This window comes from Prunus avium, chromosome 5, assembly GCF_965620075.1.
Source record: "Prunus avium chromosome 5, drPruAviu1.hap1.1, whole genome shotgun sequence".
Classification (NCBI taxonomy): domain Eukaryota; kingdom Viridiplantae; phylum Streptophyta; class Magnoliopsida; order Rosales; family Rosaceae; genus Prunus; species Prunus avium.
Genome location: NC_142288.1, coordinates 19,199,555 through 19,224,156, shown reverse-complemented (window position 1 = coordinate 19,224,156; position 24,602 = coordinate 19,199,555). Strand labels below are relative to the sequence as shown.

Below are 24,602 nucleotides of genomic sequence, written 5' to 3'. Positions count from 1 at the left end.
TTTGGGAAAGGCTGCCCAGAAAAGAGAAAATAATTTTCATCAGCCTTTTTTTTCTTCTGAAAGAAAATTGACGTACACGTCAAGGAAAGCGCAAAAACAGCGCCCCCGTGCACAGTGTACTGTTTGATAAGATCAAGGAACAAACAAACAAGACCCAGGCTTTGGCAAAAACCCCTAAACCCCTAAATTCAAATGCCATGGTTAAATAAAAACTGCCACTTTCAGCAGCACATCCCTTAACCAACAACACAGAGAGAAAGAGAGAGTTAAAAGATGAAGGAAGAGGAAGAAGGACCCCCCGATAGAGAGCTGTATGCGCTGCTTCACATTTCACCGGAGGCCTCCGATGAAGAAATCAAAAAAGCTTACAGGCAATGGGCCCAAATCTATCATCCTGATAAATGCGAAGCTCCTCATGTACACTCTCACCCGCAACTCAATTCCATTCCTTTATGTTTTTTTTTCCAAATTTTAATTTTAAAAATGTTAAAAGTCTGAATCTTTCCCTTATTGGGTCGATGCCCAATTTCTCTGTTGTACCAATATGTTTTTTTTGGGTAGCATTGATTTTGGTTATTGAAATGCTGCATTGGTTCCATTGGGTCAGCTTAGAACGATTCTTAAAGTTTGCTGTTTGATTGTAAACTTGATGGGTCTTGTGCTTTCAAAGGCATTGATGTTCATTGTTTAAGGTTAAAACTTGAAACCTACCCTACTGGGTTTTGTCTGTTATAGTAATGTACTGTAATCCAATACAGCGCAGATTTGCTTATGAATTTTGAACTTCATGGAAGTATCTTTGGCATGGGCAACAATAATGTTAAATTTGTTTGGCTGTTGAATTTAATTTCATGAAAGGTGGTAATTGAATAGTACTATCATTCAATATTTATTTTCAGATGAAAGATGCTGCTACAGAAAACTTTCAGCGGGTATCCAGTGCTTATGAGATACTGTTGGATGAGAATAAAAGGAAGATATATGACATTTATGGTATGGAAGGGTTGACTTCTGGTTTGGAACTTGGGAAAAAACTGAATAAAGCTGAAGAGTTAAAGGAAGAACTTGAGAGGTTACAGAAACTAAAGGAAGAACTTGAGAGGTTACGGAAACTGAAGGAACAAGAGATCTCAGCACATCTCCGACCTTCTGGTACAATGTGGGCCGATATGTCTTTGCCGGACCTTTTGCATGGTCATGGCATCATGAGAGGGTACAGCTCAGTTTGTTTATTTATTATCTTTTTGTCCTTCATGTAATTGATCATCTTGAATCAAATTATTATTTTTGACGCCTGGGAGAATTTTACATGTAAATTTAGAAACAAAGTGTGCCATTTTATAATGACAACATAGGTAACAGTAACATTGCTCAATTTTGAGTGTCTGCCCCTTTCTTTTTGAGCAAATTTCATACACAATCACATGAACAGGTGATGGTTTTAGCTCCTTCAAAGTAATCATTTAACACCTGCCATTACTATGTCTGTAGTTGCATCTTGTATATCTTGACCATTTTTTGTAGGCTTGCAATTTCAGTTCTCATCTTATTAAGATATCATTTTCCTTCCAATAAGGTTACCTTCCTAGAATCCTATCATAATGACATTAGTCCTTGATATCGTAAAGGCATGATAGTTTTATGCTTTGGTTAAGTTTTCTACATCGTAGTTCCTATTGTTTTATCTGGACACTGATTTGCTATTAAAAGAATGTCAGGATGGCTATGACAAGTTCAGTCCACTCTCACATATCAAAGCACAATATCCTTTCAATTGGTGGAAATTTGGAAGTTAATGGGGACTCTGGCTATGGAGATGCTACTATTGGCTTTGGGCGTCAGATTTCTTCAGTTTCTTCCATAGAATTCATAGGTTCAGCTGGTTTATGGCCACTTATTGGGGTGCAGACATCTCGGTGAGTTTATCTCATTCCATTCGAGTCAGTTTGGATTTTCAGTACGTTCTGATTCCTCTTTGCATATTCATTGTCTCTTTTGTCCAGTAACTTGTCATCCCATTTAACTGCAACAATGGGACTTTCAATGTCTTTGAGAGATGGTTTGCTGAATCTCTCCAATACCTGGGTGCGACGACTATCTGAATCTACAAGTGGAAATGTATGTGCATTTCTTGTTCTAGTTTAATCATTTTATTTCATTCTTTTTGGGTATTGTTGAGGTTTTCATCGTATTTTGTAACATCAGCTGGATCATATTATGCATGAAAAATTATAGAAGTGCTGGAATATGCTTGAAGTCATGAATGCGTTGGCCGCGTCACAATCACTTTCTTTGTAATGCAAATTTGTTCTATCAGTAACATGGGACACACCAGATCTTACATATTGGGACCTGCTTTTGCAGAGGGAAAAGATGAAAGAAAAGTCAAATAAGTTGTGAAGCTTGTTAGGATTAAAAATATAAGTTGATCTAGTCGAATGTAACTTCTTAAAAGCAAAAAATAGAGTACACGTCCATTTAGTATATCTGTATGAACTTCTTTGTGATGGCTAACATTTTTATCTTTTCATTGGCCCCGGGGGGTTCACCTTCTCCTTAACAGATCCAGCTTGCTTTAGGCTCAGACTCAGCTCTTTCAGTAGGCTGGCGAAAGAAAAACGAGAAATTGTCTGCTGCAGGACAGCTGAAGGTACTTCCATATTTGGGGCATAGTTTTAAAGTAGAATACCATGGAGACATATCAGTTGTAGGACGGTCTACAAATTTATAATTATAGCTATGCACCCCTCCCTGCCTTGTTCTAATTTTATAATTAGTATTCTGTTAGTTGTTATAAATTCAATTGATCTGTGTACATGCAAGACATTTTTACTTTGTGTAATTTATTATAAGCTTCTAACGTCTCAGTGACTGTTAGTTGTACATAATTTAATGCCTTTTTATGAAATCAAACTAAGTTGTACATAATTCACTTTAACTTCATTTATTTTCAACTTCTGCAGTGTGGGATAGATTCTTTTGCGGCATTGGCTCATTATAATCATCGGTTTTCATCAAAGTCTCATGGCCGTATTGCGGGGAAAGTTGGAAGGTATGCTCTAAGATCTAAATGGATAGATATTTATAGAACTTTTTAGGGGTGATAATATATTATCAGCAAATGCTATTTATCTTGATCGGTACTTATCCTCTCAAAGTTATTTTTTCTTACTCAATTTCGTTCCAACATTTAAACCTTTTCACCTGTGATGTCTTTGATTTTAGTTACCAATGATACCTATTTTAGCTTCTCTTTTACTTTTATCTCCCTACGGAGAAAAATATTGTTCTGGATAGGAAGTTCTATAGTGCCACTTGCTGGACTCAACCAAACAGAACAAGATTCCTCCATATAATGTCTACGATTTTAGGCCAATTATGCATATGTTAAACATTTTTCTGTAATGCCTATGATACCTTAATTGATATATAAGCAGGACACAGTAGTCAACCAAATATAGACACTAATTTAGGTAATATAAGTGCTCATATGTATGCATTTTGCAATTGCTTTCTGACTGTAGACGTTATTGATGCAGCAATGCCCTGGAGCTTGAAGTTGGCGTTGGGAGAAAGTTATCTAATTTAAGCAGCGTTCGCATGTTGTATTCAATAGGGATTCAGGTGATTCAGACATTAGGCTGCATTTATTTCATGGAAAATATTTTCCACATAACTTTTTTTTTTTTTTTTTTGGCTTTTCTTAATTTTCAATATGTTTGGTAAATAGGTAATTGTTTGAGTTTTCTGGGAATAGTTTGTAGAGGAAATAACGAAGAGAACCAATTAAACTTGATATATTGAGGTTTTAGAAACCTTTCTTTCTATTCTTATACATATGGTTAGCAATTAAATTAAAATTCTATAAGGTACTTAATAAGGCTAGCAATTTCCATTTATGGTTTAGGAAAAATTTCTGGATATGTTCCTGGAAGTGATTTCCAAGAATTTCCTGCTTATAGAAAAATATATCCTCCACAATTTTTGGAAAAGTTAGTAAACCAACCATACAGCCAGGAAGAGAGGTGTTCATCCGTCTGGATTGATCAGTTATTGGAATATTTTCACACTGGAGCAACATAACATATCTATTGTTTCAGAAAGTCGACTTTGAAATTAACCAAACGAGCACGAGAAATTGACACGAAAATAGGGGGTTGGACAGTGCAGTTGATTGGTTTCTATAATTATTGGTTAACATTTTAATGGGACTTGAAGAACAAGGGGTTTTTTGCAAATTAATCACAGGTATTTTCACCATTTTCCAGATAAAAGTAAGACATAATAGAGATATAGCAAGAAATCAAAAGAAAAAGGAGTCGACAAGGGAAAGAACTTGGGATGTTTGGGGCAGTCAAGGATAGATAGTAGGGGAACAAGCATCAAAGAACATGTTTAAAGTTCCGGTGAATTGGAGAGAGAAGGACAGGAGAATTAGGGAAAAAGAAAACACAGTACATTATATGTAGGAAAAATTAGACAGCTGACATGTGCTCGGTCATTCACAAGAATGCAACAGGTTTTTAATACCCTTGAACTGCCTGCCGAATAGTGACCTGTTTGTTTTCACATCTGAAACCAAGTTTGACCCTTGGTCAGTTTCCTTAGTTCAGCAAACACTTTAAATATATTTTTACACTGCAATTCACTTGTTCAGTTAGTACTTGGTTGACTTCTTTATATTTTTAAAGTGTGACTGATATCTTATACGCTACCATTCTATAACAGGGTATCTCTTGGAAATTCAAATTGCGTCGTGGGGGCCAAAAGTTAGTTATTCCTGTAAGAATTGTCTTTACTCTGTATGTATTTTAGATGTGAGTACGAATTTGATCTGTATTTGACATCTAAGCAAAGGTGTTTTATGTGCTTGTGTGCCTTTTTATTGTTGTTCTTGGGGATTAGAAATGCAGCGTATGTAGAGTTTGAGGATCCATTGGGATTATAAAATACAAAACTGAGGTTACATTTTGATATCTGTTATGTAGTTTTGGAAAACTTTCTTGTCATGTGTACATTTCTCTTTTAATATCTTTTTGGAAATAAAATAAAATGTAACTCTATATTGTATAATCTAGGTTTAGGCCTCACAAGCTTTGATCTGTTGCTGATGGCTTTACATGCAGATTTTGCTTTCCGGGGATTTGGATCCTGTATTTGCAGCTGCAGCGTTCATAATTCCAACATCACTTTACTTCGTACTCAAGGTTATTATAAATATTCTCTAACTTTGGCCATTCTGTTTTGAGTATGTTATTCTTCTTTACCTTTTGCTTTTGCAAACAAAGCCTAGATTTTTTTACTGCTAATTTTCTCATTAATTTTGTTTACATTTTTTCTTCTCCTTTATATTAGGCTTTTTAAAATTTAATATATATTAGTTGAAAACTGTCTTTAGTTTGACATATCAAAATGTATAGCAGGAAGTGGTTTCTTGCTCCCCTTCTATTCGTAAATTTTAGATTGTGAAATATATTTTGATCAGTGAGCATGCATTAAATGAACGTTTTTCTATTTGGTCTTGTGCTTGCAACACGGAAGTAGTCATGTGAATCTTAGGCAAAGAATGTAGCCATGAATTAACGATGGTACTTCCTGTTATTGAAAAGACTTGTGGCTGATGTTTTTGACCTATTTTTGTCCTGTTAAAGTGGGTCCCATTTGTAAAATTCATGAAGCAAATTACGAAATGATGTACGTGGGCTAGTGTCTTGAAGTTGCAATCTACCTTATCAGTGTGCTCAATTCACCAGAGATTTGCATGTTCTATGCTTGATATATATATATATATATATATATATATATATTTCTCCCTAGATCCCATGTCAAACGAGGAAAAGGGATTTTGTACATCCATTAGGTGGCCAAGTGTTTAGTTATGGAGCAGATGCGTTGTTCCACCATCTATTGATTATTTGACGTCGTTTTCCATGGTCCATCATTAGTCGCTTACTTATATTAGTTTATCTTCTGAGTTCCGATGTGCGGCATTTTGTGTTGTGTGAAAATCTTGGTATTGGGAAATGTATTGATACTTGGAAGTTCCAATTTGATCTTATTAACCCACATTCTTTTTAATCAATATATTGTCTATTGATTATGTGTCCTTTTTGAATACTTGCAGAAATTCGTTTTGAAACCTTATTACCTTAAGAGGGAAAAGCAAAAGGCTTTAGAGAATATGGAGAAAACTTCTAAACCGGTATGGCTATCCATAAGTGCAAAATATCTGTGCAATTTAATGGGACCAAGTTTTGTGCTGTGTTGTAATTCTTGGTGTGATGCTGAAGATACCTGTTGCACCTTGTTTTAAGTTGGATGATTGCAGGTTTCAGTGTGTTCTACGATTATTTTTCCCTGAATTAATACAATGCAGTCTGTGCACATGATATCTTTCTGTTTTTTGATTGTTTACCATTTTGTCTTGTGTGAAAATTTGGAAGAATTATAGACCTTGTATCTGCAGGTTCTAGAGGCAAGAGCAGCAGCAGACAAAGCTCAGAAGTTACTACAGAATGTAGCGAATAGGAAACAAAATAGGCAGCTAGAAATCGGGGGCCTGGTAATCACAAAAGCATGGTATGGGAATCTCAAGGCTTTGAAGAAAAGAGATGAACTGGTAGAATCGAATGATTCACCGGTCATTGATGTTAAATTGCCTCTAAATTTCCTTGTCAGTGATTCTGGGCAACTGAAGGTTTGTTCTTTTATAAATATTATGTTACTGCTTTTAGTATCTTGAGACTCTTAAGTATCAAGTGCTTACTTATTGTTGGCCTAGCAATAAGTTTGGCTAAAATAGAATAATATTGCATTTACGAGAATGCATGCTTACCTATTATAACCGAAAAAAGAACAAAATGCACGCTTTAGTATGTACCAAGTAGTAAAACAAACTATGAAAATGAATTTTACAAACCTTAAAGTAATGGAGCATTTTCCTCCACTCTGCTCTTTCTGTCAACCTAAGGGGGAAGGGAGGGTAAGGTTCTAGCTCATGAAGACATTGAGTAACCAAACTGCAACTGCTTTGACATGCCAGTCTTGCAAGTAACCAAAATAAATTTCAAGTTTAGAAATAATTGTTCCCTAAAAATGCAATAGTTTTTCTAAGACTTCTGGTTGCTCAATTTAATCATGCAGCTTCATGAAGGCGTAAAGAAGTCCGGCATTATGGGCTTCTGTGATCCATGTCCTGGAGAGCCAAAACAGTTGTATGTGGAATACACTTACGGTGATGGGAGATATGAGGTACTACAATTCCCTTTTCTTTTGTTTTCCGGTCAGAATCTTCTGCTGTTTAGAACACAAGTATCCTGAAGTATTGTTGTTGTCTAGCTAATCTGAAACTTTTATACTAGGTTACCGTTGACGATTATGACAAGTTGCTAATACCTCAGGAAGAGCACAGAATTTGATTTTCATTTCACCATGTTTGAATCTCATTTGCTTACCTATCACAGTTTTGAATGATTTTACAAGCCTTGAGACAAAATGAAAAGGTATCGTAATTAGATTTCCACCTTTTTCTCCCATTACAACCGATCCTTTTATCTTTTTCCTTGAATTTTGTATTTAATTAGAAACCTGAAAATAAGTTTCCCTGTGTATTATACTTTGACAAAAATTGAAATAAAGGCCATATTTTTATGCTAGAAACAGTTTCACGTCATTTTCGTGTGATGTCATATTTCTCTTTTTATTTTTAATTTTTAGGTTGCCCAGAAGAGCTATTATGAAAAACGATTTTCATTGGTGTCTCTAATTCCCAGTGTACTCAATGGATCAATCAGATGTTGAACTCAAGTGGAATCTGCTACTTCCTGTAGAACTGTTTTTGTTTCTCCATATTTTCTTAGTTAAAATCATCATCTGATGTTTTTAGTGTTGCTTGGTGCTTACGTCCAAAAATACATGCTTAACATTTTTTTCCCCGAGAAGAAACATATTTATTACCACAAAGAAATGCACAAAGAAAGACCCAAGGGCCTGACACGACTCATTTCAAGTCTGAACCAATTAGTTTACTGGTAATTTTTTTTTTTTTCTAATGTTTAAAGAGGTCGAAAACAACACCACCTCTTGTATATTTTAAAAAAAATTAGGATCCTCTGAATTTTACAATTGAAACTTCTAATTCTATTTATTTAAGACTCTGTAGTGAACTCTTTTGATCAATATCTACTACTATATGTTTACATAAATTTAATTGAAAAACTTCATGTATTTTAAAAGTTTAAAATATATTGTATATTTCATTAATCATACTAACAGCATAATTCAGAACAGAAACCAATCGATCCACGCATCAAGGGTGCAAACCCTAAAAAAATTGGGATTACACTCTCAGTTATAGATCATGAACTCTAACAAAATCCTAAAACATGAGACAATGATAGCACAAGAGAACCACAGTATGAGAGGCTAAGAGAGTGCAGGTATCACTTCATGGTTCAAATGATGTAGAGGCAGGTTCCACTTGACATGGCTATGAAAAAGCATGTCTGACTTTGAGGTCGCCGCTTGATGGGTCAAACGACGCTTGAATCACTGCAGACCGGCATTCACCCGTACTTCTTGATTCGTTAGTTCTAACTGCCACAGGCTCAGCCAGAAGCTTTACTCCTTGCTTCCAATATCTCTTCTCTGTATCCACATTTCACACAAAATGTGAGCAAAACATAACTCAGGCTGAAGTAAAAAAACAATCATGGTTGTTCAAAAACGTGCATAACAGCAAATATAAGTAGCAAATTTCCATGGAACAGCTTGGACAAAGAACCCAACCATACCTGGCCCTGTAGACACCACAAAGGAGTTCTCTGAATCCATCACCCAATCAATCCATAGTGCAAAGCCATGGCATATCCCAGGCTCAGTAAATTCAACCTGGCAGGAATGCATTCCAACCAATTAAGCAAGATCATAGTGACGCTGTTATGAGAAGTTATGATTAACCCCCGTAGATAATAAAAACAGTCATGTTTATTAATTCAAAATCAGAACGTTGTTTAACGGAAAAATAGGCGTAAGGTCACTGCAGTTTGATTTTTCTGTGAATAGGATATGAAAATCAATTTCCTAACAAAATTAGGGATAAATCGGTATTTTACCTTATAGTTTATCAAAAAATAGATTATGCTGATTTTAAAAGATAAATTTGATGTTCACCTCTTAGATGGAACGTAAAGAGCTCAAGGCAATTGAAATCTTAAACTACCAAGGTCTTAGAATCAATGATTAGTAAGCACAATAATTTGTTCCGTGGTTGGTGCTAAACAACAGAGAGCATGCTTCATTATGTCTGACTAATAATACCACCACTACTGTCCTTTGCAATAAACCAACTGTGACCACAAATATTACCATCCAGATTTCAAAGTTCTAATTGTGGTACCTGGGCTTTTCCACAAGATGATGTTATAGGTTTTGAGCAATCAAACTCCATGACCGTAAATGCTTCACTCAGTTTCTGAAATATTGTTGGAACAGTTGCCTCAACATCAGTGACATATTAGTCATTCCAAAAATGGAACTTAAATCTTCTAATTCTTCTCCAAAATAAAACTCCTCTCTACAGGAACATAAAATCCACTGGTTGATTACCTTAACATTTCCACACTGCCATATAAAATAGGGCAGACAAGGACACTCTTGCTCTGCAGGTAATTCACCGCATGCTCCTAAGGTAGAATTTACAACTGAATGATCAAAACCTTCAATCTTACTCAAGCAGCAACGACTATTCCAAAGATCCTGTTCAACAGGTCACATACCATAACTTATAATCCATAGTGAACAGCCATGTACATTGTTGAAACAAATAAGATATAGAACTTTCCACAGTAGGGGAAAAGGAGAGTGGTAGGTTAGAACACAACTTACAGGGACAGACAAGGCACAAGCCTTTAATATTGCCTTACACGGCAGTATCAATGCATCTTGGGATAGGACAGAGTCAAGCATTGTCCGTTCGTTCCTTCAAACCCAATCCAGAACAAGGAAAAAAACATTATATATATATATATGTGTGTGTGTGTGTGTGTGTGTATTTGTACACATTTAGTTTAACTATATAATCAATCAACATCTTCCACATTGCATAACCAATGGTCACCATTATATGTTGAACAATGATAAAAAAAAAGACAATGGTTTGGTGGAAAATTATGCTAATATGAAAAGGCATATATACAGTCATTGCTATCCTAAAGAAAAGAGTCTAAAACCAACTCCTACTTGAGTCTACATATTGTATACATCATCTTATTAAAGCATGAAAATCTCATGAAGCACTTAATTTGAATTACTGCAGGAACAGATAACAAAAGTATACCAAAACCGTAGGTTCTGCCATGGAAGCATGCCATCCATTCCATAGTAGAAGGGTTCTCCAATCAGCAGGTCAACCTACAAACAGGACAAAAGCCCCAAAATGGTTCAATTCAGTTTGTAAATTGTCAACAGCAAAAATGTCATATTTTCATCCAATGGGCAACATCAACTTTCAAAATGTAATACACAAGGTTTCAGTGCAAATTCAGCTCTTCAATTTTACAGAATTTCAAAACCTATTCTATTGTTACCACTAAAAGAGCGAGGAGGAAAAAGAATTATCATTTTATGTCTTTTAATCGATCAACCTATCATTACAGAAACCTTTTTCCATTGTAAGCTTAAAGAGCACACACACATACAATAAATTCAATTTTCAGCTCCCAATCATACTGGTATACAAACTCAATTGGGAAGAATGTACCTTTTTCTGGTGTGTGTCATGCATGGTCAACTTTGTTTTCCTCTTATTAAGGAATTCTACACGATCCATTGAGAAACCATTTGAATTGGCAACAGCTTGCAAATATTGGAAACCCTTGTCTTGCAACCCCGGAAAAAATGACATCACATGTGATGTTTTAGAAAGATGTGCAACAAGGAGTGTCACGAAGATGCTGTCATCTGCAACAATGCATAATGGATCAACTCTTCCCTGTAACTGTGAAGAATACCATTCATGTCAACAATGAGAAGCTTTCTTTTTTAATTTTTAATTTTAATTTTTGGAACAGAGGAGCGGGTGTGGGGTGGGGATGGTGGTGGTTTGAGAGAGAGAGAGAGAGAGATCTTAATTCTTACAGAATTACTTATGGCACTAAACATGGTATGCCTCCATTCACTGTCTCCATAAATTGCAATTCTTTCTGGTGGTAGTATGAGCTTGAAATCCCCATTTTTGAAGCCACACTGCATAATCTCATTTCTTGACGCTTGGTTCTTGAGATTATATAAGATGCTAATATCTGTATGAACAGCGTGTAAACAAAGTTCTTCATCCTTCGTTATGGACATACCTTCACCAGGAACAAACCAAACACACTGTTTCCAATGGTCACACCAATCCCCATGACCTGGCAAAAAATTAAAACCACCTTCTTTATTGCATGAACAAGATGACCAAACATCAAGCACCGGTAAATACTAGTCAATTAATTTGCACAGTGAAGTTTCGAATAGACGATTAAGTTTCTCCTGTAAGACCTAATGCAGCCAGGGTTGGTGGAGAATTTGTCATTGAGGATAGCAAAAGACATTTGTACTGTGCTACAACAGTTTCACATGACAACACTAATAGGGTGAACATACAAAACCACTGAATTGATAATTTATTGAATTCTACATCGAGCTGCTTAACTTACCATGAAGAACACAAAAGGCACTAAATATAGCACAAAGTAAAATGGCATTCGCTCTTACTCACAAAGGAATGTTGTCTACAACTTACTTGTGTTGCCTGGCAAACTTATCCACCTAGGAGCAGTGGAATAAAAGATTGTCCCTTCACGATCAAGCTGAAGGATCCACCTGAAACAACACACAAAAACACACCGTGAAATTGTTAGAATTGTCCCTAGAAAAAAAGAAGTATAATCAAACCCCACAGTCCAACTACCATGATATTACAGCATGAACTCGGCCATCATTAGTTGCCTTCACATGCACTTCTGTTTCCCCATGACTGTCTGGCCGTTTCCAAAAATCAAACTCAAAAATTTTGAAGGGTTCGGACAGCTGGATGAATCCAAAACTGAGTAGGAATTAAACCACTAGCATTTTCTCTAAAAGTCTGTTCAAGAGTAACATGATGTCATTACCAGTTTCACTTCTTTTCCTATCGCGTCACAATGAAAGGCATACTGCTGCGGCTTAACACCTAGAATATTATCCAACCCAGTTGGAACAAGACGAATCCCATCAGACGCTTTTGCCTCATTGCCATTTAAATCATGAAGCTTCCACAAAAATGTGCTTTCAACAAGCTGAGGGAATGTTGCACAAAGCGGGTTATTCAACATATTTGTTACATGGGAAACACATGACATTCCATCCTACATTGTAAAACTCATTGTATCTTCACATACCTGGCCATAGGTGGTGGCCTTATACGGCACCGTTTCAGGATTTTCCACCAACAACATGTCATGAGCATGTTGTAGACTCGGAATAAGCCCTTCACCCAGCAACTCAGAATCCAGTATCTCACTAACCTACCCATTAAAGAAAAGTCTCAGAGGTATATACTCTAACTCTATGCTTAAAATCAAAACGGCAACGTTTTTGCACAAATCAGAAAACTCTGTTTTTTTAACTTACCAGAACTTGAGCAGGAGAAGTGATATCAATTCCGCGTTTGAGCTCATCAGAACGCTTGTTGATAAGCTTTATTTGGTTTTCCATGCCGTTCAAGCGCACCACTTTCTTCATTAACTTCACCATTGGAAGGTAAGACTCGCAGGCAGTCACCATACGACGTGTCGTCGAGCCCATTGCCCGCGCCGCCATCATCGATAGCAACCCAGTTCCAGAACTTCTCAAAAATTCAAATTTGGATTAATTAATTAATTAAAATGTAAAAAGAATATAAATTTAATTGATTGCATTAAACAAAGTCGTAATTTTGTAGCTACCCGATATCGAGAACATGGCAAGGAGTGGAGATGGTCTTGTCTATGGCTTCACGGAAGGCTCTGTTTCTATGGGAGTCGTTGAGCATGTCAAGATACGACGTCGTGGCAAGAAGGGCATTTTGGGAACCGCCGTTGAAAGTTTGTTCTTCTGGTTCGTCTTCTTCAATGACGACCCACTCGGAGTTTCCAGTGATCGGGTTGACTCGGAGCTGGAAGGCGCGCTGAGCCGACTGGGAGCTCATGGCTCGGGCAAAACGAAGTATACAGCAAAGGGGTAGTTGGGGAAATAGGGTTTTGGAGACTCGAGAGAGCATTAGAACTGGAAGGACGAGGCTTGAAGTAGGTTGAAAAACATGGTGGTGAGTCACTGAGTCTGGTGACCCGGCGAGTCAGTCAGTGACGGTGAGAGTAGGGGCTTTTACTTCACGTTTGTGTTTTCAACGTTAAATGTTACAAGCGCCAAAACACAGTCACTCTCGCTCACTCACTCACACACCGGTTGGGCAGAACTGGATTCTAAGCAGAAGCAACAAGCCCTCTGTCTTCTTGGGCCCAGTCTTGAGTTAAAACTCCGAGCCCACTATAGAGAATCGAAAATAGGAGATTTTCCGATATTAAGGTGAATGTTTTTAATCACTTGAGTTACAAACTTTTTAACCCATTTTCCATTTAGTTCGTTGTAAGTTTAATTTTAGTAAGGATAATGCTAGACATACCACATTTATATACCATATTGTGTATCTCCTTTCTAATAAAGGTGGAGCCCACCAATACAATGGAGTCCACCTCTATTAGAGAGGTGATACACAATGTGGTATATAAATGTGGTATGTCTAGCATTTTTCTTTTAACAATCATATCCTTGTCCGCACGCTACCAACAGTTACAACTAGGTTCAAATTCCACATTTTAGGTCATACTATTTGATTCAAATGTCACTTTTTGATCACCCAGAAAGGTTACTTGAGTCTAATAAGAAAGAGATGCATTATGGATTGTGCCACACTAAAATAATGAGTGGTAAAACAATCCAGTTAAAACATGACAAGTGTTCAAAATTAATGATAATTTTCAGTTTTTTAACACATGCAAACTTTTAACTTGAATGTTTTGTCCCACGCAAAATTCTCTCCTACATTGGACTTGGACTTGGAGTAACAAGCCCCACTTAGAATCTCAACTTTCTTTGGGTTACACGAGAATGGGTCAAATATTTGACATATTTGTTCTTTTTTATTACGATTATAAATTTGAGACTTCTTCTATTGTCACATAGAGAAGTACTACTAGACCATGATTCTTCCTCTACCTTGAACTTCATCTTACAAAACTAAGAATATTTTCAAGGGAAGAGGCAAAAGAGTAGGCAAACCTCATTTGTCTTGCCACATTAGCATTTTCTTGCTCCAAAGGAAGAGGCAAATGGGCAGGCAAAATATACACACTCTCCCCAACAAGGCAATTTGCGTAATTCAAAGTGAAGAGGTATATTGGACCCCACTTGCTTTTTATAATAAAATATTATATCCATTCTCTCACATACTTTCTATAAAATATAATAGTAAATGTAAAAGACCAATTATGCTATGCAAACCTCTAAATGACGGTGTGAAGGTGCATCTTGTGAGTTGGGAGAAGGTATCTCGTCCAAAATGCTTTGGTGGATTGGGTCTTTAAAAAGCCAATATTGTTAATAAATCTCTTCTTGCTAAAGTTGGTTGGAGGATTTTACAACATCATGAGGGCCTTTAGCGGGATGTTTTGAATGGTAAGTATATGAAAGGTAAAGAGGTGACTAAGGTTAAAAAAGAGGACTTTGCTGATTCTTCTTCTACTTAGAAAGGGGTCTTATATGGGACTTAGGCTCTTTCATGGGCGGAACTAGGTTAATGGCTACAGTGGGTTGTAGCCTAGGGAGTTTTTTGGGGAAAAAAAAAAAAACCAAACATATATATTTGACTTGTTTTAAATATAACAAAGCAAACTATATATTAAGCTATTAAAGTCCAAAAAAGTCCAATTCTTTATGAAAATACAGACTGAAATGTGTACACTTATGTTGTTGAACGTATTTTTATTTTGATAATATGTGTTTTTTGGTTGCATTTAATATATTTTTTTTAGTACAAGCGATTGGAGGAGGGAGTAATTACATAAATATTTATTGGGTGCCTACAGGTTTCAAACCTCTACCCATATGGGTGGAGGTGGAAGAGCTCAACCAACTAAGCTATATACCTCACTGGCATATGCGTTTGTTTTATGCTAAAGCTTATTGGATATCAGCATTTAGCCTTGCACTTGAGGTTCTAAGTTCTATTTCCCCTCCCCAATATCGCGTATAAAAAAATTTATTGGAAATTAGTGAATGGATTAGCATGATTTATATGATTTATTGTATACTTTTATGTCTAGAAAGACTATAGAAATGGTAAGTACCCAAAAAAAAATTATTAGATTTTTAAGCTAATGACTTTAGCTAGACCACCCGTTGAAAAATTCATGATTCTGCCCTTGGGCTATTTCCACTGATTTGAAATGGAGCCTAGGAGATGGGTGTTCTGTTATGTTTTGGACTGACAATTGGGTTGTTTTCGGCTTGCTTCAAAGGTTTGCTTGCCATACCCTTACGGTTGATCATCTGCAAGAGAAGGTAAATGATTTCATTACTAATGGTGAATGAAATTTTGCTAAACTTAATACGTGACTTCCTCCTGATATTTTCAACAAGATATCTTGTATTCATATTTTTGCTCATAGCAAGCATGGACTCAGGATTCAAAAATGACTATGGCTAACTTTTAAGCCAATTTTTTTTATTCGGTGTGCAAATAATATGATCATCAAAATAATATATTTTATTACTTTATATGAATTATTATTAAATTAACACATTAACTTTATTAGTTAAATATTTTATATGTATTGGGTATGTATTATTTAAATCCTGAAATCTCTCGATTCTCTTTGTTTTCCCCCAACACAAAGATAAATTGAAGAAAATAGAAGTACTAAAGTTGAGGTTACAATATACAACAGACAGATTCCCACAAAACAATATAATAATAAAAAATTGAAGTGTGAAAGAAAATGTGTGGGGCTCTCCTGATATGACCCCAGCAATGTCCCTGTTTGGTAGGACATGTCTAGTTGTTATTGTTTAGCGGGACATGTGTTAATGTTTACTGCTGCTTCGCATCATCTTCCTGCAGGCTGCAGCTGCCTTTGCAGTTAAAAAAACCTTGGATATATAGGTAGAGGAAACTTTCAAAAAACTTGGGTCGAGCTCCAGCCTTACCTAGACAAGGCTAGGTCCGTGTTGGCTGGCATTGGGATTTCATTTGGAAACTAAATCTCCCCCCTAAAATTAAAACCTTTCTGTGGACCACATTGAAGGAAGTTGAGGTTCCACTCCAAAATTAATTGGCAATGAGGGCGTAGCCCAACTCCTTATAAGCTTAGGCTAAGTTCCTTAAATTTTTCAATGTGGGACAAACACTCTCAACACGCCTTCGCACATGTGGCGAACTTTCAAGCCTAATACGTGGACAACACATATTGGGTGACATAGAAGCACGTGTAGTCGTTGGGCCCAACACATGAAGCCTTGCTCCGATACCATGAAGGAAGTTGAGGTTCCGCCCCAAAATTAATTGGCAATGAGGGGAGTAGCCCAACTCCTTATAAACTCAGATTAAGTCCCTTAAATTTTTCAATGTAGACAAACACTCTCAACACTTATGCCATGATAAAATTCTTACCAACAAAGCTCGATGGAACAAATGGTTATCTGTCAATGCGAGCTGTCGCATTTGTAAGTGGCCTTCAGAATCTATTTCTCATCTTCTTATGCATTGCCCCAATGCCAAGCTTTGTTTGGAATTCCATGGGTCTTACTTTGCATATTCGCCAATCCTTTAATTATAATGTGTATGACTGGATTTTCTTTAATTTGAGGGATACCAAGAGCTATTATTATAACCAGTTGAATTAGAATGTTATTTTTCGTTTTGCCTTGTGGTACATATGGAAAAACCGCTGCTGCAAAGGTCTTTGAGGATAGTCCTTCTCACATTACTCTCTCTAGTCCTTTTGTTTGTAAAGCTGCTAATGATTGGATTTGTGCCAAATTGAGTTCTCACTGTAAGGATGCCAGGGTTGAGGTCTTCCTTGCTTGGGATTTTCCTCATTTTGGGTGGTGGAAACTGAATACTGTTGGCGCTAAATCTGAACAGATAGAGATGAGTGCAACTTACAAGAGATGTGGACGATCTAGGAGATCGATTGAGTTGTAAATGGAGATTCCTCCTGTCTTCAGATGCTGATCCTGAATAGAAGATAAGCGAAGCTCGTGAGGTCTATGGAACCGGTGTGGAACCAGCCTAAGACCCTCCGATGCTCAAGTAAGATTGTTTTTAAGAGCTCTTGCTGTTGACCATATAGAAGTATAAAAGTCAAGCTGAAAAGTCTTACCCCTTTGTTGATGGTGAAGGGGTGTATTTATAGAGGGCATTTGGGATGCTTGTGGTGTTCATTTCCGATGTGGGACTCGTGGGAGGGCCCTGTGAGGTTGACACGAGTCCTTAGATATTTCGGGCGGGTGCTTCAAGGCTGATTATGTACAATCGGTATGGGGTGCCGATTGTAGACGAGCTGGGCCTGTATCGGTTGTTTGCAGCTTTGAGACAATGTCATCGGTAGCCGATGCCGATTGTTCGAGGCCTTGGGTACTTGGGTGAGCTTTTCTGATCCACATGTCGTTGTATGAGTGGAGGGTCAGATATGGTACAAACAGTAATCCCCCAAGTTGCCGATTGAGAAGCTTCTCGGTTGGGGACTTGAATATGTCTTCGGCATTCTGACCCGGGCTCGATGGTCTTATTGTTGCCGATGGTGGTATGTAGTCCCCCAAGTGCCCGAGCGAGCGAGCTTGGAAAGAGACGGTATGATGTACAGGGTGGTCCGGGGTGCCGAAGGTCCGCTCCGCCTAATGATGATGGAGTGCCGAAGGCATCGCTCATATGAAATGATGGCGGGGTGCCGAAGGCATCGCGCGCGCCGAATGCTGACGGGGTGCCGAAGGCAACGCTCGCGTCGCATGATGATATTGTGCCGAAGGCCGAAGGCAGATACCGAATCATTGGGGGGATGTGAAGACATCGCACGCATTGAATGATGCAAGGGTGCCGAAGGTAACGCTCGCGTCGTATGATGGCGGGGTGCCGAAGGCATCGCTCGCGCCGAATGCTGACGGGGTGCCGAAGGCAACGCTCGAGTCGCATGATGGCGGGGTGCCGAAGGCATCGCTCGCGCCGAATGCTGACGTGTTGCCGAAGGCATCGCTCGCGTCGCATGATGGTGGGGTGCCGAAGACATCGCTCGCGCCGCATGATGGTGGGGTGCCGAAGGCATCGCTCGCGCCGAATGCTGACGGGGTGCCAAAGGCAACGATCGCATCGCATGATGGCTATTGCCAATTTTTTGAGAACACTGGGATGCCGTTCGGCATAGAGAGACTGTCAGATTTTTTTGTGGAGTCATCCATGCAATGGGGCTTTGCTTATGCCGCATTCCCATTGAGGATTTTAACATTGCCGTTCGGCACTTGTCTTCCGAACTCCAAAGGCAGGGTGATAAGAGAGGTTACCGTTTGGTAATGATCTACCCGTGCCTCTTGACCAAATTATCTTGACTCCACACGGTAAGGGATAGATGGAGTGGAGGTATTGCCGAATGGCACTTTGAATTTTGTTGAGATGGTGGAGTCATTCTTGACTTGGTCATGTAAGCCATGCAAGCCATGCAAAGTATAGCCACATTTTGGTTGGCTTTTCCTATATAGCCAATAGGACAAAATAATATTAAAATAAGAAGAATGGAAGGTGACTGGGTCACCGATTGAGCCCATGTTTTATGTCAGCCACTTGAATAATATATGGAATGATTGAATCCCATGCTTATAAATATATTAAAGTATAAGATAAGAAAATGTGCTTTTATCTCTTGGAAATAATGCACGTGGCTTTTCTTGACCCAAAGAATAATAAGTTTCTCCAATAATGCTTTCCAAGGAATATGCCGAACGGTAAGGCATGTCAAGAAAAGATAGGGTGGCCCATGTGTTTCTTCTTCTTCTTAATATTATATTGCAAGGATTTATCTTCTATATGTCGCTGCTTTAGCATTCATGGTTGCTCCAGCATGGTAAGGCTGGTGGCCGAAGGCTGATGCCGATGGCCGAAGGCTGATGGCGCCGTAATGGAGAAGTGTCTCTTGGAAGGTGCCGTTCGGCATGGCTGAAGGCTGATGGCTGATGCCGAAGGTTGATGCCAATGGCCGAATGCTGAATCATTGAGGGGATGTGAAGACATCACACACGCCAAATGATGCAAGGGGTGCCGAAGGCCGATGGCAGATGCCGAATCATTGGGGGGATGTGAAGACATCGCACGCGCCGAATGATGCTAGGGCGCTGTAGGCCGAAGGCAGATACCGAATCATTGGGGGGATGTGAAGACATCGCACGCGCCGAATGATGCAGGGGCGCCGAAGGCCGATGGCAGATGCCGAATCATTGGGGGGATGTGAAGACATCGCACGCGCCGAATGATGCTAGGGCGCTGTAGGCCGAAGGCAGATACCGAATCATTGGGGGGATGTGAAGACATCGCACGCGCCGAATGATGCAGGGGCGCCGAAGGCCGAAGGCAGATACCGAATCATTGGGGGGATGTGAAGACATCGCACACGCCGAATGATGCAAGGGCGCCGTAAGCCGAAGGCAGATACCGAATCATTGGGGGGATGTGAAGACATCGCACGCGCCGAATGATGCAAGGGCGCCGAAGGCCGAAGGCAGATACCGAATCATTGGGGGGATGTGAAGACATCGCACACGCCGAATGATGCAAGGGCGCCGTAGGCCGAAGGCAGATGCCGAATCATTGGGGGGATGTGAAGACATCGCACGCGCCGAATGATGCTAGGGCGCTGTAGGCCGAAGGCAGATACCGAATCATTGGGGGGATGTGAAGACATCGCACGCGCCGAATGATGCAGGGGCGCCGAAGGCCGAAGGCAGATACCGAATCATTGGGGGGATGTGAAGACATCGCACGCGCCGAATGATGCAAGGGCGCCGAAGGCCGATTGTAGGAGGTGCCGAGGGCATGGCTCAAAAGGGTGCCGAGAGCACTCGTGAAGGAGAACGACATAGCGTTTTGTGTCGTTTCCCACAGACGGCGCCAATCTGTTGGCGCTAAATCTGAACAGATAGAGATGAGTGCAACTTACAAGAGATGTGGACGATCTAGGAGATCGATTGAGTTGTAAATGGAGATTCCTCCTGTCTTCAGATGCTGATCCTGAATAGAAGATAAGCGAAGCTCGTGAGGTCTATGGAACCGGTGTGGAACCAGCCTAAGACCCTCCGATGCTCAAGTAAGATTGTTTTTAAGAGCTCTTGCTGTTGACCATATAGAAGTATAAAAGTCAAGCTGAAAAGTCTTACCCCTTTGTTGATGGTGAAGGGGTGTATTTATAGAGGGCATTTGGGATGCTTGTGGTGTTCATTTCCGATGTGGGACTCGTGGGAGGGCCCTGTGAGGTTGACACGAGTCCTTAGATATTTCGGGCGGGTGCTTCAAGGCTGATTATGTACAATCGGTATGGGGTGCCGATTGTAGACGAGCTGGGCCTGTATCGGTTGTTTGCAGCTTTGAGACAATGTCATCGGTAGCCGATGCCGATTGTTCGAGGCCTTGGGTACTTGGGTGAGCTTTTCTGATCCACATGTCGTTGTATGAGTGGAGGGTCAGATATGGTACAAACAAATACTAATGGTTGCAGGAAAGGTGAGTAAAGGATTATTGGTACTGGGGGCTTAATTCGAAATGTATTGGGATTGGTTTTGTTTTACAAGCGGAAATGTGAGCTATTCTCTATGGTTTGCGTCTTGCTAATCAAATTAATTGTTTTCCTCTGATTGTGAAGTCCGACTCCCAGTTGGCTGTGGAGCTTGTGAATGCGCCTTGTTGTGATCCTCTTCGCCCTTTATTCAGCCTTATCTCTAGCTGCGAAGCTATTATGAATGGTGGAGTGTGTCGAATTCAACATGTTTTCAGATAAAGTAATTCTGTTTGCTGATATGCTTGCTACCATCGGAGTCGCCAAGCCTTTGGGTATTCATTTTTGGGATGATGCCCCTGATGTTGTGAACCATTTGTTTGTTAATGATTTGTGTAGGGTTTCTTTACCAAGACTTATTGTTCCTTAGTGTTTTTGTTGGGCATTTGCCATCCAGTTCACCAAAAAAAAAAAGATAAAAATAAATAATGTAATAAATAAAGATAGAAATAAATAATATGATAATGGTTTGTATATTTGCAATGCCTAGTCTCTTAGAGCATCTACAATGGGCTTCCTAAATCACCTCCTTAGACAAGTTTTAGGGAGGCATTGTAAAAATACAACTCCAACCATGCTCCCTATCCACCTCCTAAAATATGGAGTCCTCTAGGAGCTCCTAAATCTGAGGAGAGAGAAAGGACTCCTAGTGGCTTCCTATAATTTAATGCTGCCTTATTTAATGAGTATTTCAAACCTTTATTTAATGCTAACTATTTTTTATTTTATTTTTTAATAGAGATGAACTAATCAAAAAAGAGTTATAGCATTTATGACTCTCCAAATTAGGGAGTATGGTTGGAGTTGAAATTTTTTAGAGAGCTCCTAAAATAGCTTTCTTATATTTTTAGCTAAGAAATAGAGAGCATCATTGCGGATGCTCTTAGGGTTGAGAGAAACTCTCATGCAACGGGAATAACATTTTTTTACTATCCAAGACCAATAACTCAATGACACGTAGGATAACTTTTTCACATGTCATTGTGTTATTCGTCTGGGATAGCAAAATAGTGCTATCTCCGTTACAAGTAAGTAAGTTTTTTTTGCTTGGAATGACCAACTTTTCATGAGGCAAATAGGTAAGCAACATGCCACTTAAGTTGTTATAGTACAATTTTGCCTATTTCATTTGCATACTCTCTTGGATATCCTCTCTCATGAGTGTCTCAAATTCCAAATATTTTAAACTTTACCATTACCTCCCATACCATCCCAGTTTTAGTTTTCACAGAGAAAATGCATATTTTTAACTTTATGTCATTTGTTACAATAACTAATGTTAAGAAAATGTTCAACAAAGAAGATGAAAGGTCGATCGAAGAATACAGTATCGACACGAAAAGAATAAATAAGGCAGCAGCAGAAGGAAAAGTATGAGTGCTTTACATTTCAGGTTAACTCTCCCAAACCAAACCCAAGTGTCATCCAATCCAAATACCAAAATAAAATGATATGACAAAGGCACAGAGGAACCTCCAACTTCCAGGAACGCGTCAATGGCGGCGGCAGCAGCAGCATCACAGTGCATCTTCTGCCAGATCGCCAGCAAATCCACCTCTACCACTCTCCTCCACACTGTCTGCTCTCTCTCTCTCTCTCTCTCTCTCTCTTTTGCGCTTTTACTTGGTTTGGTTGCTGAGGAAGGTGAGCTGCCAAATGGGTTCATCCCATTTCCTTTTTCTCAGCAACCAAACAGTGATTTTGGTACTTATGTTGATCCTAAGGCTGTAATTGGTCACTGGGTTTTCCTGTAGGATGACAAGGTCGTTGCTTTTCAAGACATCCGCCCGGCTGCCGTAAGGTACTGGATGAATTTCCCCAATTTCCATTCATCAATATTTAGCCATTTTGATTGAAGTGAGAGAGAGAGAGAGGGGGAGTCAAATGACAATTTTGTGTAGGCATTACTTGGTTATTCCTGTGGATCACATTCCAACTGTTAAGGATCTTCAAAGGAGACCTGAAGACTACTCTTTGGGTAATCTAAATATTGACAACTTTAGATTAAATCATGCATGATTGAACAAATTTGGGACTTTTCTTGCCTTTTGGTCATCAATAAATTTCTTAATCTTATATTCCATTGCTTCATTGGTTTTCAGTAAATCACATGTTAGAAGTGGGGAAAACGCTAATTCAACGAGATGCACCTCAATGCCATCAGTACAGGTATTGCCTTGTTCGTATTGCCTTGTTCTTGAAAATCTCTTTTTCTTAGCATTATTTTCTGGTTTGTATTTGTGTGCTCAGATAGATTGATCTTGACTTGAGAAAATTTGTGTTAAAATTTGTTTCAAGCCATTATGCTGTCCACATTAGTTACACACCTTCCAGAAAACTGCATTTTATGCATTTTAATTATTCTTTTATTAGGTTGTCGTCCAGGAGCCTCTTTCTCTTATGAAAAAAAAAATGAGCAATGAAATTTTGGAAAAACGGAACTGAAGAATGAATACATTGTAAGAGAGAAAACAAAAAACTGAATAATCTTTGTTTTTCATACAGCATAACTTAACTGAAGTTTCTTTAGAACACTGTTCTCCTTCTTTCATCAAAGACTATATGCTTAAAAACTTGTTATTGCATGACCAAAGGATTTGAACAAAAAGAAAAATTTCTGCAATCATGTCTAGGAGATTGCTTAATGCAGAAATGGGCCGGTGAAGAATGTGAATCTTCATAAATTCTGTGATCTGGTGTATACCCTGACCAATTGGTTCCTTTGCATCTTCTTTTGAAGAGGATCTTTCTGTAATTGAGTTTGTAAGAATACTTGTGAATCCTTGAGTGATTACACACAATAAGTGAATAATCAAACTGGAATTAGACCAGGCATGTGTGCATCATTAATCGGACAAAATGATAGTTGATTTTTCTCGTTTTGATCAAAGGTTCTCCAAACGACTTCGGTTATGAAAGAGTTTTGAGTGTGATTTTAGACTGTCCTTTTGATAGATTTGGCTTTCATCAACCTCCATGCAACTCTGTTAACCATCTTCACCTCCATTGTTTTGCACTGCCATACACACCCAGGTAAAGCTATTTCGGGCTTTCACAGTTTGCTCTATATCTGAGGTTTCTCTGAGATCCTACTTGTTCACTACACTGACATACCTGATTATACTTGAACAGATGGAAGTGTATGAAATATATAGCCATGGGACCATTTGGATTTCTTGAGGCTGAAAAGTTGTTGGGGAAGATAAAGCCTTTGCCACAAGTTATCTCTAAAGTTTGAAAATTGCGCGATAATTAGCAGTTAAACATGATTGAATTGGGTTTCCCTAATAAGTGGGTTGTAACACCATAAAAAAGAGAGTATATATACTATGTTTAAACCTTGTAATGAATCATGTATCTTGGTTGTGCTTACTTTAATAATCTGCATTGCTTCAAATCAGACTGAGTTTTACCGTATTTGCTTATGAATCAATCAAACGAGATATAATTACATACGTGTGTTAGGCCAGCGCAGTGTGATTGGAGTCGAATTGTAAATTCACTCCCCGTGTTTGGACAGGAAATATAAGCTTAGAATTTTGATGAAAGTGAAAATTTTAAAATTAACATACGCCATGTCCCTGTTTTGAAGTAATGAAAGGAACTTAGGAATTCTGTAGAAAATTAGGCAAAGCAGGTGGTCTTGATGAACTATATAGAATTGTCCAGTGCTCTTGGTTGGGAGCGCGATTAATGGTATGAAAATAAACACTTTCATGTGCTTAATTGGAT

At 38.7% G+C, this 24,602-nt stretch overlaps 3 protein-coding genes across 5 annotated transcripts; 2 read left to right on the top strand and 1 right to left on the bottom strand.

Moving 5' to 3' along the window:
- The first annotated feature begins 54 nt into the window (after nucleotides 1-54).
- LOC148294467 (chaperone protein dnaJ 13-like) lies at nucleotides 55-10,418 on the top strand. 3 transcript variants are annotated; one of them, XR_015835978.1, is made up of 14 exons: nucleotides 55-417; nucleotides 900-1,213; nucleotides 1,719-1,916; nucleotides 2,004-2,118; nucleotides 2,564-2,650; nucleotides 2,964-3,052; nucleotides 3,540-3,624; nucleotides 4,729-4,782; nucleotides 5,127-5,207; nucleotides 6,125-6,202; nucleotides 6,467-6,697; nucleotides 7,144-7,251; nucleotides 7,362-7,502; nucleotides 10,316-10,418. XR_015835978.1 is itself a non-coding variant. In XM_088253481.1 (13 exons), the coding sequence occupies exons 1-13, from the start codon at nucleotides 274-276 to the stop codon at nucleotides 7,416-7,418; spliced, it is 1,641 nt and encodes a 546-aa protein (XP_088109607.1). In that variant the 5' UTR covers nucleotides 56-273; the 3' UTR covers nucleotides 7,419-7,665. The 3 variants fall into 3 exon arrangements, 1 of the variants encoding a protein (XP_088109607.1); XR_015835977.1 differs by lacking the exon at nucleotides 10,316-10,418 and adding an exon at nucleotides 7,717-8,015; XM_088253481.1 differs by lacking the exon at nucleotides 10,316-10,418 and having other exon boundaries at nucleotides 56-417; nucleotides 7,362-7,665.
- Nucleotides 8,225-13,437, bottom strand: PRMT7 (protein arginine methyltransferase 7). The gene is made up of 14 exons (XM_021958740.2): nucleotides 12,966-13,437; nucleotides 12,652-12,865; nucleotides 12,420-12,545; nucleotides 12,153-12,317; nucleotides 11,951-12,069; nucleotides 11,783-11,862; nucleotides 11,137-11,408; nucleotides 10,760-10,996; nucleotides 10,337-10,410; nucleotides 9,886-9,979; nucleotides 9,607-9,756; nucleotides 9,398-9,472; nucleotides 8,793-8,889; nucleotides 8,225-8,646 (listed from the first exon to the last, which is right to left on the bottom strand). The coding sequence occupies exons 1-14, from the start codon at nucleotides 13,277-13,279 to the stop codon at nucleotides 8,489-8,491; spliced, it is 2,175 nt and encodes a 724-aa protein (XP_021814432.1). The 5' UTR covers nucleotides 13,280-13,437; the 3' UTR covers nucleotides 8,225-8,488.
- Nucleotides 13,438-22,233: 8,796 nt separating this feature from the next.
- On the top strand, nucleotides 22,234-24,267 carry HINT4 (histidine triad nucleotide-binding 4). The gene is made up of 6 exons (XM_021958658.2): nucleotides 22,234-22,447; nucleotides 22,625-22,671; nucleotides 22,772-22,848; nucleotides 22,973-23,039; nucleotides 23,826-23,903; nucleotides 24,003-24,267. The coding sequence occupies exons 1-6, from the start codon at nucleotides 22,367-22,369 to the stop codon at nucleotides 24,106-24,108; spliced, it is 456 nt and encodes a 151-aa protein (XP_021814350.1). The 5' UTR covers nucleotides 22,234-22,366; the 3' UTR covers nucleotides 24,109-24,267.
- Nucleotides 24,268-24,602: the final 335 nt, after the last annotated feature.